We start from the raw sequence: 17,075 nt of genomic DNA, 5'->3' as shown, positions 1-17,075 counted from the left end.
AAAGAAAATATGTACAGACGAGGGCTGTAAGGATGTTTAAAGGTATGAAATGGAAGCAATAACAGGAAGAACTGAAGATAACAGGGCTTGCCAAGACTGTAAAGGATATGACTGATGGAAATATTTGATAAAAGATCTTAAAATTATCGGAAGTTATTTTACCATAGAAATGGTGAAAAGGAAACAATTGTTCATCTGTTTCTTCTGGTAAGAGAGCGCTGGGGGATGAAACAAATTAGCAGATAATAAATTCAAAATAAAGAGAAGCTCTTTTTCCCATAGTGTATTGTTATGCTGTAGCAATTGCTACCACAGTGTACTGAAGATATCAATAAACAACATGGGTCTAAAAAAATGCAGGCAATCGGACCAAATCTTGGAAGAAAAATCCATTGTGCTATTATGATTCATTAGCTCAGGGACAGCAGAAATTTACCATCAAGACTTCCTGCCTAGCAACCTTTATTTTCTTTAAATCCTTGCTTATTTGAGGATTGCAGTAGGGAAAAAGTCTCCATTTTAAGTTTGTCTATAACGCGGGATTAAGTTAATGAAGCTTGAGCAGCCCCTTCCATTTCTCTGTTCTTAAAAATCAAAACTGCACTGGAGCAAGGAAAGCAATGCCCTTATGCAGAGATCATCACTGGCTGCAGATGGATGTTCTAGTCTCCTCTTTCTCCCAGTGGTTATTAGAGCTCTTTGCATTTTGTCTCCCTCCTGATATGCTCTCCTGATTTGCCCCTAAGACTCCATTAGGGGCAGCTGCAGTAACCTGCAAGAAGGACTGTAGTCAGGAACCTGTAGCATAAAGTAATTTCATAATTTGGCAGGTAACACATTTTGACCGTCCTACCGCCTTCCTTCCCTCTTTTCAGGCAAGCTTAGACAATTCCATAAAGCCTGTGTTTACACTGCTACTGTGAATCTGCATCACTGTGCCTGAGAAAAGTGCTTGATTGCTTTCTTCAGTACCAGCCAGTTTTTAGGGACACAAAATCTTATGCCAGATAGGGAAGGTGTCTGTAGAACTGTGTGTACTAACACACTGAGACACACATGGTAGATTTTATAATCTTTAAATGCCACATGAGAAGGCTTTAGAGAACATGATAAGGAATCTGGGTTAGAGGAAAATATAACAATTTTAATTTTAAAAAGCATCTTAATTCCCTCATGACAGCAAAAATCACAGCCAACACCAAACAGGATTCCTCCTTTCTAAGAGCCAAAATCATCTTCAGGAAATAAAAATTCAAACTTATAACTAAAATAAAAAATTTCATAACTATCTGTTAGGATCTAGAGGAAGTTGGATTCTTTTGTAAGGGCTGGCACTTAGCCAGACTGACATAAAATTTTGTTTAAATGGGATTGACACTATAATCCTCTGTAATAGAACAGTATCTTCAAAGAATAATGTATAGAATCAGATCTCTGAAGTACTTGATTGTAACATATAAAGTTTACCTTTACAATTTTAAGGAAAAGCAGTCTTCACCAGAGATAGTTTACCGATATTTTGGCCAGAGTTGGAAGAAAAAATAATTTCACTCAAGACCATCTAATCACATAATAGTACAAAGAACAAATTTTATGGACAATTCTAAAATTGCTCCAAAAAAAAGAATGAAAAAAGATATTATGAGTCCTGATAGAATGAGAAGTAATAAATCACACTGGTTTTTTTGGGGGTACATTTTGATTCATTTATTAGGAAATTAAGAAGGCCCATCTGGATACTTGATATTGAAGTGGATCCTCAAGAAGTACAACAGGTTGCACCTAACATGCAGATCACTGGAAGTTAGCTAAAAATATCCTTTTTGTCAGAAAAGACACTTAAGCAAACACAACTTTGCATGCAGAAAGAAAGGTGTCTTTTTAATCCTTCAGTATTTCTTTCTTCTACCAAAACAACACACTTGGGCATTTCTTTGGCAATATTTTTAGTGCCCACAGCTATACACCACTATTATACTTTAAGTTGTTGCTTTGGAAAAAGCAGGAGTTTTGACGAAAGAGACATTTACACAGCAGGAAGCAGTGAAAAGGGTACCCTTCATCTGACGGGGCAGGGAACACCTCCACTGGTGGAGCTTCACTGACCCCTAATGGACAATCTCCACCAGTGCACTGCCCTGGCAGGAATTTCAAGTCATGCCAGAAAACCTAATAATACTCGAAACTTCTTTCAGCCTAATATAAACTCTGACATCTCAGCTTTTCATTATTTAGTGCGAACATATTTATGCCACCTTCGTATTTGACCGTTTGAAATGTTCTAAGAAGCCAGAAGGAAGAGAAAGGTGAACAAACACTATGTTTAATGCAGCCATTCTGACATCTAGTTAGGAGAGAGCAAGGTCAACTCTTTCAAAACTACAGGTTTTACATCTTTCAACAAAAAATAAAAAATGTTAAGGACTAAGATCTCCAACTGACCCATTTAAACTGTTTTAAAAGGAAGAGCTGCAATAGGCACAATCAAGAATCTGTATAAACGATGGCAGTAATTTGAAAGACAGAGTCCAAGTATTTATGCCTTTTCTCCCCCAAGTATGACTATATCTGCCATCAGGACAGCAATGAACCGTTTCCATTACAGGGAAAGGATTCTTTGCTTCAGCAAAGCTACTACTGTTTCCACTGAATGAAAAACTGCCAACGCAAGAAGGGAGAACGAATTCATGCTGGTTGGTGCAGTTTCTTTTTGACTTTCACAAACTGCAGAGATGAACTCATGAGAATGAACTCCCAGTATAGGAAAGCAACTTTGTCTAGAAAAGGTTTTTGTTCATGTTGTTTACTAGCTTGGTAGCTCTGCTCCCCTTTTCCTATATACCTTGCTTTCCTTCCCACCTCAGAAATGTACCTGCTATAAATCTTCCAAACTAGTGAGATTTTGACATGCAGAAGGTAATGGCATGGAACAAAAGGATCCCAGAGCTGATGCTAGCACTGACAGCTAGCAGAACAGCCCCATTTAGAAAAACAATAGCACTAGACTGTAAGACAGCTACTGGCTTCCATGGCTAACTGGATTAACCAGAAATCCTTGCCTAAGTCAAAAAGACTCACCAAATTTCCAATCCTGCTTAAATCTAGCACTCTAAGTAATGATCACTTCATGACACCCCTTTCACAAACAATGATGATAAAAAGGCAAACCAATTAAGGCAAGCCCTTTGCTGCCAGAAATTCTTTGCCCTTCAGTGTGGTGACATAAATTACAGATTAAATTAATTTAATCTCTGGTTGACAGAGCCCCTTGAGAGGCAGTATTGAAGGGTAAAGGAATCCAGGAAGGCTGGACATCCTTCCAGAAGGAAATCTTAAAGCCACAAGAGCAGGCCAACCCTTGTGCTGCAAGACAAGCCAGCAGGGAAGACTGGCCTGGCTGAACAGAGCTTTGGCTGAAACTCAGGAAGAAAATGGAGAGTTTATGGCCTTTGGAAGAAGGGGCAGGTAACTCAGGAGGACCTACTCCCTGTAGGTTATACAGGGAGAAAATTAGAAGGGCCAAAGCCCAAGTAGAACTTAATCCGGCTACTGTCATAGAAGACAATAAAAACTGTTTCCATAAATACATCCACAACAAAAGGAGGGCTAGGGGGAATTTCAATCCTTTAGTGGATGCTTGGGTAAACACAGTGACAAAGGATGATGTGGCTGTCGCTATTCCTCTAGCACACACAGCAACAGTGCATCATTTGAGACATCCTCAGAAGGCAGTGGTTTTCATTTTTTCCCATATTGTGATCAGGAGACAGAAGAGAAATTTCCAGTCTTTCTATGTTCCTGTTGTTCGCTTCTGAAGAAATAATCTGTTAATTCAACCCACTGGCTGAATGCCCAGGTCTAAAAGTTTATGGACACAATCAAATATTATTTCAGTCTCTTGATAGATATAAACTTTGGTTTTGGTACAAGACACAGTGCTAATCTTACATAATACAGTTTCAGGAATTTACTCGATTAAATCCTAACTATATTGAAATCAGCAGCAAACCATCATTCAGTGGCCACGATCTATAATTTTTTCAATATTTCATTATTTCTGTGATTCAAGAAAGTCAAGAAACCACCACTACTTCGGAGCAGATGTTACTGTCCTATTTCTGACACTTCTGTGATTTCTGCTTACCAAAAGACACTCCCGTGTATTTTCTTCCATCATGAAGAAACTGCCAGGGACTAGAGGACCTCAGTAGCATCTGATGAATTTAGTGGTAAAGCATGTATTAGAAGGAAACAGTCCCACACACTCCCTGAAGAGAGGGAATGGGACCCCCTTAACTGAGGCTTCTAAAGAACATTGATCTGCTAACACAGGTTAGAACAGACTGAGAGCTGCAGCTAGTGGCCACCTTCCCTTTTTCTTTCCATCCTGTGATCTCTCTCAGTGGTTGTTAAGACCATTCAAACACTCCATCATTAGATGTCAACAAAGGTTGGGCTGACTGCTGAACTTCCCTATGAGGCAAGGGAGCAGCATGAATAACTTTCTTTTCCCACCCCTCTTTCTGCATCACACCACAAATGTCTGCTAGGTGGAGCAAGGACATAAATGCAGTGGTTTTGACTCATATAAAATCTGCAGAGATAAAATCAAGAGCCAGAACCCTCTTCACAGTATAATGGATGCAAAGCAAACAGGTTTCCTGAACTTTTTATGATTTCCAATGAATGATCAAATACATTCAAATACTCACAAAAATATGTCCTTCTCAAATGCAATAGTTTTTAATTTTTGGTACAAGAGACTGAGATTCCAATCTGCCTATATACAAACAGCACAGAACTACAAAAAGAAAGTTTATCTAAGTCAAATGTCTTAATTTTTATTAAATTCAAAAACTGCAGGAAAAAAAAAAATCACAAGTTTCTAAGTACAAATAAAAACAAGTCAGCTAAAATAAAATAGTTGTCAAGTTAAAATCCATTTTCCATAAGATTCCCTTCCTTGCTATTGCCCACAGTATCATCAGAACTAGTAGAAGTGCTTTAGAAATTTATTTTACCTTGCCAATATGATAGCAAACTGTAAGTTTACCATGTAAAAAAGCAAACTGTTTAGGCACAAGGTGGCAGAAGACACAAATATCAACCATGCTTTCCTTAATTTGTCAGTAGAAATCCAGGTATGCTTAAGACCTGCATGGTATTGTATTCAAACTGTCAGAGCTTACTCAGTGAAATAAGGGCTCTTTTTTTGGTATGGTTTTGTTTGTTTTTTGTTTGTTGGTTTGTTTTTTTTTTTTTTTAAATGTTAAAGGTTTCTTGTATCTTTTTTCTCCCATAAAACAGAGAGAAGCTGTTTAAGTCAGCAGTATGCCTTACTGTTCAGTGCCAGTGTTCTGGCTAGAAGAGTGGCAAAAGCGACAAAATGTGTTCCAGCACCAGAGAACGTGAAGTAGAAAAGCTGTAGTGTAAAAAAGACCGGTTCATACTTGTGTTTTCTGTGTAATTAATAGTCTGGCGACCACCTGCTAAGACAGCATGACAGGCAGTCACATGCTATTTTTGAAGATATGAGCTGGGCTAGGTCATCAGCTGCTCTCCCAACAGAGCAGTGATCAAGGTGAACAACTAACGTCTGCTGCTCTTCTCACTACACCTAAAGGAACTGTCAAGCAGAAAATTAAATTATAACAAAATTAAAACAAGTGTTGTTCCATATTCCAGATTCTACCTTTTACCCATCACTTGATTCTTGCCATTCTAATAACAGGTGCAGTTCCACTGTCATTCATAAATACAAAATTTTATTTGCACTTCATTAGTTTAGAAAGACCACAATGTTTTTCAATACCACAACATTCAGGACACACCAAGTTATTCAAATATGTATCTACTGATTTACCACAGCTAAACTAAACAGTGCATTTAATAAAAGATATACCAAAGATATAATTCACAAGTTAATTATCAGACAAAATCCTAACACAATATTTGCTTGATGGGAATAATTTCCACCATTAGGAAAGAAAATAATTTTACCTTAGGTTCCCTTCCCCCCAACCCTACAGATGTCCAGACAAAAATACACATATATATTCCTTAACACAGGAAAAGTATAATCTTCATTTTTTTTTTTTAAGAATTTGTCTAGGACAGCAGCATTGCTTTTTATACTTTCTTTTAGACCTTGAATATATATCCATTCTTTTATTGAAACTTAGTGATTCTTGTAACCCAAGTTTATGTTTATGCAGAAAATTATATATGCTATTTCAAAGTGCAATCTTAGATCTGCACCAGATGTGATGTCTTGGTACACAAAGAAAGGGTGCAGCATTAAACAAAATAAATAGAAGACTGCCAAAAATTAAACTTAGCTTTTCAATAAATCCAGTCAGCAGAGGATGCTACAGCCAAAAAGTGTTTTCACTACATTAAAAGGAAACATAACGCCCATTATGGAAGCTTTGTACATAAAGTCCTCTGTTTTTAAAAAATTTGTCTTTAAAATAGTTAGCAAAGCACCATATACTTATCTTCATACCAGAAGAGCTTCTGCCTGCCTGTTTATAATAACAAAGAACTATTACAACATTTATGTCAAGAATAGGTATAGATTTAATTTTTTCTTCTCCTCAACTGGATGTGTGGCAAACCCCCAACGACTGTACAGTATTTATAACACTGGGGCAATGAACAAAACATCATTGTGAGGGAGAGGGGTAATAATTAATGTTATAGTTGAATCCTACATAGGATTGCATATTTGCATATTTACAAGTTAGTGTGTAGCTCTGACTTGAATAACAAAGTGCAACGAGAAACTGCCAAATGATTGTAGTGCAGAGTAGTACAGATACTTTCTTTACCCTCCTGCTCCTATTTTTCACTCTGTAGGAAGTAACAAGTCAACAGCAACGGACATGTGGCCTTGGAGGAGGCAGTTCTGGTGGGATTTCTGGCTCTGGCTGCAGGGACAGGATACTGTTGGACAACTCATTTCTTATAACATCCAGTGGCATCTTAAAGAAAAGAAAAATCACCTGTAACAGTCATCTGCATAGAACTCAGCACAAAGAACTCACTTCAGGAGTTCACTGTCAGCCAAAGCCTCAATTTAAGGATCTTTTGGATCTTACTAGTGGAATACATCGGTCAGCAGTCTGTGAACTACATCATGCCCGCTACATGTTATCCAAAAATTTCACGTGACCGTCTGTACTTGCCCTCTACATCCTCCCAAGCATGTGCAGTCATTATTTAAACACTGACCATTTATGTGGTCAGAGGAACTACCACCTGAGTATTTTACCTTCTTCAGAATGTCATCAACAAGTTTTAGAAATATTTCATCCACATTAAAATTATCCTTGGCACTTGCTTCACAGAACCGCATCCCGGTTATTTGCTGTGCAAACTGATGGGAGAGAAAATAAAGTAACTCCATGAAGATATGCACAAACTGCAAAACATAGCAAATATACCTACCCTCCCCATAAAACCTTAGGAAAAAAATCAAACACACAACTTTCCCCAAATCTGTGACTAAAGTCTAATTCAAATAATAATCCTGAATCTGCATGGTACAGCAAATACTGCAACATACAGCTAATTTTTGCTTAAAATCGGTTTATTGGGAAAGTGTTCTGCATTTTTCCAGACTTAAATCTGAGAAATTCCCGTATTCAGTTGACACAAGATTGCTGCAGACAAAAAGTAAGAACTTTTCAGACGAGTTAATCTTAACCTTATTATTCAAAATGCAGAAAAGGGAAGCACAGATGTAAGAATTAGCCTTGACTCTCTGGCAGAAAACACTTCACTTCCAAATGTTTGTGTATGCCCATACTGATATTGTCCTGATGAAGATAGTGCTATGAGTATCACACTGATGATATGAGTACCTTGACTGCTTGTCACTCTTATACTCTCTAACACTTTTGGAGTTGCATGAGAACATAACAAATATGAAAACAAAGGTGAGCTCAGTAACCAAGCAGGGCTGTTGCCTGTCCAAAAACAGTACTGAAAGAAGGCTCGCAAACATGTCCTGAGTAAAAGCATCTTCATTTGTGATTCAAGTCTTCACTTTCAGAGCCCAGAAAGGGGTATCTCCAACACTACTGTATAGTGTGAGCCTACTTACAGCTTACTTTCTTTAGATCATACTGCTCCAGCAGGAACATATATAAACTGCGCGTTCTATAGAAGTAAATACCATATGAATTTTGCCAGATCAACACCACTCTCAATATGCTCCCTACAACTAACAGTCTGAACAAGAGCAGCCATAGACCATCAACAGCAGTGCCACAGCAGCTTTGCTTCTAGACCTGTCCTTACCTTCTCCCCCTGCTGTCGAGTAATCTCTCGATCAACTTCACAGTCCAGTTTATTTCCAACTAATAGAAGCTCTGCATCTTCTGAAGCATACTGTAATTAAAACATTTTTAATTAACTAAACTTAGAAACGTAAGATTTTGTAATGCAAACACAATACAAAAAAGGGCAATTCCTCTACTAAATGGGGAAGCACACCAAATCAGTTTATATGTAAACGTTCTTCCCAAAAATTATTTCAAAAATTTTTAACTTCAATTTTTAAATTCCATCTTTAAAACAAGACTTGAGAACTAGTTGTTCCAGTTTATCTAAGAATGAACATAACAACCTTATTTCACAGATAGGAAATAACCCCCCTCCCTTTACTGCACAGGTAAATGAATAATGTTACAGAATTCCACTGACACTTCTAGCTGGGACAATTCTAGTTCAAGGAATTAGGAACAGACAACCATTTTGCAACAAAATCAAATTAATGTTAAATCCTGGCTAAAAGAATCCAGTGAAAATCAACTGGAAGCAGTTTAAAAAATCCTAACTCAATGCTGTAAAATGTCTGACAGAGATTTCTCTGGGGGAAAAAAATGCTTCTTGAAAAAAGCATGTAAAAAGAAAATACTTAAGGCATACCTTATCAATCATTTTCATCCATTTTGGTAAATCGTCAAATGTTTCCTTCTTGGTGATATCATACACCAAAATAATTCCCTTGGCACTTCTGTAATAAGCTGAGGTAATGCTGTTGAATCTCTCCTGACCTGCTGTGTCCCTAAGAAGCAGCAGCAAACATTGGCACAAACATTTCACCAATTTGCAAAGTACAGAATAACTTTTTTTACATTTTAATAATAACACCCCCACACTCATTAGACACTCTACATTTCCTCCTGTATGTGTGAATTTCAGGGAAAAAAATGGAGCAGTACTTTCAATCATTAAAAGTTTTCATATTAGAGCTATTTATCCCATACTAACTTCACCAAGAAAGGCCACCAAACATTTCTACATGTGTCTGAGAATGAAGCTGTCCAATGAAAATGTACCAGCAGATAAAGCTGGTTTTGCATTGCTGGAGTTTGTTTTTTCTTTTGTGATCCCTTGTTTTGGTTTGTTTTTTCAATAGCTCTGAAAAAAATGAAAAAATAAATGGATACATCCAGACACCCAACTATAACACAAGCAATGCATTGATCATTTTGATTTGAGCTTTCAGAGTCTTTTTGGATCAACCACAGCAATTCAGCCACAGTTCTAAAACTACTTCAGAAGCTACTGTCACAGAAGTCAATGAAAAGAATAAGCAATCCCCAAATGGTACAAGTTTTGAAAGTAGATACCTGGCTTTCACACTTGCATCTACTTATCTGAGGCGTTCAAATAACATTTCCATGCTCACTGTCAGCACTGTAGGTATTTCAGACAGGGTGCATTTACACTGGAGATTATTATCCAGCAATGACACTAAGTCACCCATACTAGCTATGGCTTCTGTTCCAAAGTAGATGAGACAGAAGCATAATTTTTTACTGAACCATGAAAACCCGTGCACTGCTTTTAATTGTATCAAGACTGCTTAGGGAAGATTTTTGGCAGTTATAGTAAAAATACAGCTGGTGCAAACCCCAAGTCCTAAAATGTGACTGGCATCTCAACTGGAAAGGAAGTTATATGGTACCCCAAAGTGATCAAGCATTTGTTGCTTGAGTTCAGCCCCCAGATTAAACGGATAATTTTGAAATTTTACTTAGACCAAGTCAGAAGATGGACCAAATTTAAGAGTGGATGGAGAAAAATGTGTGCATTTGCGTTTGGACTCAAAAGTTCAACGTGAACCCTCTTCAACAGTCACATTTTAGACAAAAGGAGGAGGAGAAGAATGAATTTGGGAATGAGATTAACAATGGAGACCTGAAACACTTGTTACCAAAAAAAAAAAAAAAAGTGTGTTCACAAAATGCCACATCAATTGTCCCAAAGATTTAATCCTTTTAGGGTCTGTGCACAACAAGCAGTAGAACAAACTACCACAAACCTATCTTACTCTTTATGAAATCTTTAGGAATTTCAAAAAAGCAAGTTTAAAAGTGAAGTACTTAACTTTCTCTTCAAATTGCCACAAGCGTACTTGATAGCAAAAAATATGTGGCAGTGAATTCACAAAGTAAAGCAGTGTCCACTAGAAAAAGATTTTGAACCTCTGCTTCATAGCCTGTGGAAACATATTGACTTATATTTCACAAGCCAATGACATTGCAACATGAGGCAGAAGAGAACAAATTCCTATTGCATCCATTTTTATTTGATTGTTATTCAAATCCCATTCTCAGAACTTCAGAATTACATTCATACAAACCTTTGGGAACCTACAGAAGGTGAAAACAGGTAGCCTGTCTCAATAAGGTCATGCACTAGTAGTATTGCAGACCAGTTTTAGATGGTTAATTGGTTGCTTTCTTATCACTAAAGAGGCATTTTTATTAAAGCAATACAAGTTCTGGCAGCTGAAAATACATATAATAAGTAGTAGTCAGAGCAAGTAACTACTTTATTTTCCATTACTTCTTGGCTACGGTCAGATTTATTTATGGAAGGTCCTTTGGACGTTCAGTCCATGAAAAATTTAAAAATTCTAGTATGAACCGTTGATTTTCCACATATGGATAACATTGCTCTACTGCTTATGAACAGAATTCTCAGAATTCTGCCATCTGTTGCTAATCCAGCCTACTGATCAAGTATATTGAGGATTGGATGCCTTTGGTTCCATCATTCTGAGCAGACTAAACTAGGATGGAAGGTGGAAGGGCATACCTCATGTAGAAGAATATAACAATTTTAGCTTTGTCCAGAATAATGGGGAAAGCTGCTTTTGTTGTCATTGTGGGTTTTTTTGTGGGTTGGTTTTTTGTTTGGTTTTGGGTTTTGTTTTGGTTTGTTTTTTTTCCTGGCCAGTCTTTTCCCTCTTTTCTTTACCTCTATCGGAACACAGAAATAAAGAGGGTGTTTCAAAGTCACCTGTCTGTGCCTCCAGGTGACTGCTAAGGAGCTTCAGCAACTCCATCACAGAGGGGCCACCAGGGTACCAGATCACTGGGTCCATCCATTATAAAAACCAGAGGGGAAATAAACACACTAATGTTCACCTACCCTCCCTGAAGTCAGTCATCAGCACACTGGTTAAGTAAGCAATGAAGAGAACTACACAACATTATGCAACTCTCCCACTCCAGCTACCTCCAACTCCACATTTCCCCTAGTTTGCTAAGTGCTGTATCGCCAAGTCCACCTGGTACTATCAGCTTCTCCTCACTCTATAACACCCCTGGGCTCTTTAAAAGTTTATGGTATTCCTAGGTTGCTGCACCCTCAGATCCTGTGCTTCCCATTTGTGTAGGTCCTTCACCCAAATGTCACACAACTTGTAGTCTCGCTTGCTGGCTATTCAGGACACACCACATGCTGTGCCCAGTTTAAAACACCCGTGGACAGCCTGGCTGCCCACTACTTAAAATAAATGGCCAGATGGCTACTGACTGACACCTGCCAGTCGTGCCAATTACTGTGGATTATGGCTCACTTTCTCCGCCTTGCTTTAAGTCATCGACTTCTCCACACTTCACACAACCTCTACTGCTGCCACAGGTTGAAATGAAACCAGTCAGCAGGTTTCTGATTGTAAGCGTGATATTCTAATCCTTGTTTCCTTTGAAAAGTGGAAGAAAATAAGCTGAATTTGTGATCTCTAGCATTACCCTAAAATTGCATTTGCTGTCAAACAGTAAGGTGAAAACTGAAAAACTATTTCTGCAATAAGTAAGTTTAGAATGCAACACCAAGCTACCTAAGTAAACTGCAGTTTGAGAAGAATAACACGTTGATCTTTTGCATGGAAAAATCCCATTTTCATCTTATTTTTCACACAAATGTGCAGTAAATCCTTCTAATATTCAGGAAAAAATCACAACCCTCAATGGAGAGCTGCCATTAAAAGCATATCCAACTTCAAATGCCTTCCTTTCATGTGCAGTGCTGGAGCAATAGTTTGCTACACTATTTTCATCCATGTATTACACTCCTGCAGCTGGAATATTTTACTAAGGATAACTATTGAAGCACTAATGGAAAGGTGGAAGAAGAGATGACCACTATTTTACTGGGCTAACAGTACGTAACTTCATCAACTTCATAAGTGGTACTAAGTGCTACTAGTTCTTTATTTGCTCTGGTCAGAATCAACGCAATAGCCTAAGTCAGTTGAATTTAATTCAAACTCCAGAAGTCCAAATAATAAGTTACTACAACTTAAACAATGATCTAGCATAACTGAAAAAAAAAAAAAAACAACAACAAACCATCAGATTTCTCTTTTTTAAATGCTAAAAGCCTTTTGATTTTTTCAAGAAAATTTTCTAAAGGAAAAATACTAGTATTTCTAAATTGTAATCAGAAACATACAGTGAATGACTCCTTGACCAGCTATACTCTGCAATTATAGAATCCAATCGCTTGATTGTTTTTCTGCTTCCAAAACAGAAATTGGACACAAAATACAAACATACATTACACCAAACAAAAGAAATTAAAAAATCACACAAAGCCCATTTTCAAGCGTTGATATGTCATATTCTATGTCATACTGCATAAAATACAATACAAATACAGTTGATTAAAATATGTTTGGATAATTTTTCTTTTACATAAATGTACTCTGTGTCTATCTACACCAGTTGAAACAAACACATGGACAGACTCAAAACTGTCTCTGGCTCTGTACTTAAATTACTTTTTTATGAGTGGTGGTGTGAAGTGGCAATAGAAGAGAAAATATTTTTAAAACTTTAATAAAAATTTAACACTTAATTTAACACTCACATGCTCTATGCTTTTATGGAACCTACAGGCAGTATTTTAAAAAATGCTTTAAAGTAATTTTAGAGGTTAATTCTACTTGTCAAGATGAGTTTTTTTCCTCCCATAATCCAGAAAGATACTTAAGATCTTTTATTATATAAATAATTTATTTCAGAGGTACTGAACAAAAGGAACTACATTCTGTTATACTCCAGGACAAGGATTTTCCAAGACAACTGATCCTTAGATCACAGAGCCGGCAGAATGTGCACTGAGAATGCACCACTTTAAAACAACCTTCAGAAGCAAATCAAGACTATTTTGTTGCCAGGACACTGGCTACCTTGGGCATTAGGCCTGTAGAGGTAGAGAGCCCCTTTGGCTCCAGCAGGGAACTCGGTGCAATGGCAGGGCACCACTGCTTCCAGCAACCAGGTCCTTTCAGAGGGGAGGCTGGAAGTGACTGCTGGTCACGTCAGCTGCTTGTGTGAATGAGTGCCCAGATGACTCACGGAAGAGGGCACAGTCGGACACCTCACTGTCCTACTGAGCAACAACCAGCACATCTATGCTTCAAAGCATCAATGTGGAGCTCCTATTATTTGGTCTGGGTTTCCAGCTTTGAAAAAGTGCTGATTCACAGATGCCTGGATTCACTTAGACACTCGAACTATCCAGTAGTTCTGGTTACCCTACCCCATGGCTTGAGCTGCATGCACACATTACTTTTTATAGAACACAGGAACTTGTTTCAGCCAAGAACTGTGATGCAGGACCTGAATTACTGCATCCCACTACTTTTGGCAACCCAAGGGGCACTACTACTGTTCCAGGTAGCACAGAAAAGATGGACACTACTCTCTGTCCTCAGTGGTGCTCTATCATTGCATAATTTAAGAAGTACAAGGTTGTTTCCTGACTGAAAGTCATGGAAACAGGGGAAGCAGGGACCAGATAGGAACAGGTAAAGCTAGAGGTGAGAGGGGATGCCTCTGTGATCCTTAGGGCATGGTATCCCATTACAAAGGGAATACAGGTGATGAGTCCTTTTGTATACTACTCTACTAACAGCAGCAGGTGTGAAAGCTGCTTTAAAAAGGACATCTTGCACACCCAACTGATTGAAATATTCAACATGGTACTACTTTAATATATCTTTTGATAAACTCAAGTGGTAGAGCTCTATGGAAAACATTCTGCTGACAGAGTGGTCAATGGAGAAACAGGTCAAGTGATCATAAAAATACCAAATTTAAACTTTTTTTAAACTGTTCTTGTTTGACTTTTAAAGTAGAATCAACAAATGACTAAAAAAAAAAAAATCCAAACCCTGATGCTTCAAAACATAACTTTAGTCATTTTAAGAAAGCAAATAAGCATAAAGTTCAGAAATTATCTGTTCACTGAATAAAACATTTTTTGTAGTAAAGTTACTGCAATTATATGTAAAACTACCAGGAAGTATGAGGCAACCTAAATTCTGTCACTGTGTAGGTATGAAAAGAGACTGACTTATGATTAGCTATGCAATTGCAGTCTGCATTTCTAACTTCCAAGTGTTTGACTTACTAAATTGCTTTCCTCTTCAATCTAACAATTGAAGATACAATAAGGAGCTGAGGGAGCTGGGGTTTTTTAGCCTGGAGAAAAGGAGGCTCGAGGGAGACCTTATCCCTCTCTACAGCTACCAGAAAGGAGGTTGTAGCCAGCTGGGGGCAGCCTCTTCTACCAAGTAACCAGTGACTGGACAAAAGGAAACGGCTTCAAGTTGCACCAGGGAAGGTTTAGATTGGATATTAGGAAAATAAACCTCTTCACCAAAAGGGCTGTCAAGCACTGGAACAGGCTGCCCAGGGCAGTGGCTGAGTCACCTTAAGAGACATGCAGACATGACACTTAGGGACATGGTTCAGTGGTAGACTCGGCAGCAACGGGTTATAAATTTGACTTATTAATCTTAAGGGTCTTTTCCAACCTAAATGATTCTGTGATTCTGTGTTAATAAGAGTTTATAAACAGGTCCAACAAAATACATAACAGAATTCAGCATAAATTAGCAAAAGGAGTGCTTGTCTAACTACTTTTCTAAAAAACTGGAAGTAAGCCAAGACAGTTTTAAAGATTCAGTATAAGAACAACATTTTAACAGCCACAGTTAGAGATGAAGTGACACTTAGGAGGAGGATGTTGTGTTCGTGGATTTTATCATATTTTAAAATATTATCTCATTACACTGTGTTTTCCTTGCTATTGTAGCAGGGCTCCACACAGGAGTCATCATCACAATTTAGCAATCTCTCAACTTTTAGTTTTAAGTTTCCTATATCCTACTAGCATATTCTCAATATGTGGAAAATAATGGTTTAAACATCTCTTTTCCAACAAAACTTCTCTCCTATAATGTAGTTATTCAACAGGAGAATTTTTTTGTATCAGCTTACCACATTTCACAGCAAGCATTCATATTAGGCATACAGTAGTATTTCCACATCAGAATTTTTTGTTACCTCTGTCAGCTCCAGCAGACCCTGGCTAACAATTGCTGGCTCAACTGCCAGTCTTGTGGTCATAGGTTTCCAAACAGGGACAGATGAATGAAGACATGCCACTAACATTCAAGTGTTAGGTGACTGATGAGACCAAAGATGAAGCAGCAGTTAACTCAGAGGGAAGCAAGACAGACACATGGTGTGACAGACAGAGTTGATGGTGACCTGCCAAGAGGAGTTAGTAAGCTGAATTCACTGCATCCATGTAGTTAAGAACGACAAACCACCAGAATATCCCAAAAGTGTAACAACAAGAATATTTAGAGCTTTTTCCCCCCTCTATGGGTTGTTAGCAGCTTAAACAGTTTAACTACAATGCCAATTATGCATCATACACTGTTAATAAACCAAAGCTAAGCTTCTACATAGTAGTATATAAGGTTAATGTATAGAACATAGCTGGTTTATTCTCTCATAATAATGTTTATGTATTGTACTACTCCGTAAAACAAAGGAGCTGTTAAACTCAATAATTTCTAAATAAAAACTAACATGGAGAACCATTTTCCCACACTGTTTAGAGTGGATATAATTTACTTAAGTCTCAAATGCCCTTAACTTTGAAATTATTTCAAACAGCATCAAAGAAACAGCACTGCCTATACCAAGTTTTAGAAAAACAGTTTAGAAAATACTTCATAGTTGTTTTATAATTGCTGTTACAATGAAGGTCAGTTTTAATCAGTCCAGAAAAATAAAGAAAACAAAGTGTACTTTCTCTAGTGTCTATTTAGCACAGTCACCTTTTGTTGTTTGTAGAACTCCTATTTCTTCTGTAGGGGCTCGAGTCGTCTGTGATGCATTAATATTTCAGTAATTACATTCATGCCCTACTTCTAACTTTATCTCTCCTTCTCCTCCTTTACCCTCACAAAAATCTAAGAGCTATTTGGTTTTGCTTAAGTCTTGTGGGAATGGAGGAGAGGAGCAGTAGGGTAAGAGCTAAACCAGCTTATAACAGTTAATAGGAGTATTAGACAAGCATATTAATTCATGCTAGAACATAAAATTAAAACATACTGCTGGTTGCATATTTGTTTTACTTACCAGATTTGTAATCTAATTTTCTTTCCTCTTAGCTCTACTGTTTTGATTTTAAAATCAACACCTATAAATAAAATACAGTAAACAGAAAAGGAGGAATAAGAAGCAAAAGTAATGAGGGTGTAATTATTATTTTTTGATACCTTTTTTAAAAATATATCAACTTGTAACAATCTCAATAAGCAGAAGGGTTTGCACCACTATGGGCCAACTCAGGAACATCATGGGGATTTCACAACCACTATATAGCCTGTGAGCCATCCAATTTGGCAGCATCACAACATAAACCTTCCACTTTGTGCAAAATTTCCAGCAGCAGGTAAACCC

At 37.6% G+C, this 17,075-nt stretch overlaps 1 protein-coding gene across 1 annotated transcript; it reads right to left on the bottom strand.

The window, feature by feature from the left end:
* Nucleotides 1-4,727: 4,727 nt before the first annotated feature.
* On the bottom strand, nt 4,728-16,810 carry RAB12 (RAB12, member RAS oncogene family; the record flags this gene model as incomplete). The annotated part of the gene is made up of 5 exons (XM_029959320.1): nt 4,728-6,983; nt 7,274-7,378; nt 8,305-8,394; nt 8,935-9,073; nt 16,752-16,810. Coding segments are annotated over 5 exons (507 nt in total), but the record flags the coding sequence as incomplete, so codon positions are not given.
* Between the last annotated feature and the right edge of the window lie 265 nt (nt 16,811-17,075).

The sequence above is a fragment of the Manacus vitellinus genome, unplaced genomic scaffold (genome assembly GCF_001715985.3).
Source record: "Manacus vitellinus isolate BGI_N305 unplaced genomic scaffold, ASM171598v3 scaffold_1_pilon, whole genome shotgun sequence".
In the NCBI taxonomy this organism is placed as follows: domain Eukaryota; kingdom Metazoa; phylum Chordata; class Aves; order Passeriformes; family Pipridae; genus Manacus; species Manacus vitellinus.
This window is presented reverse-complemented; position numbering and strand designations above follow the sequence as displayed.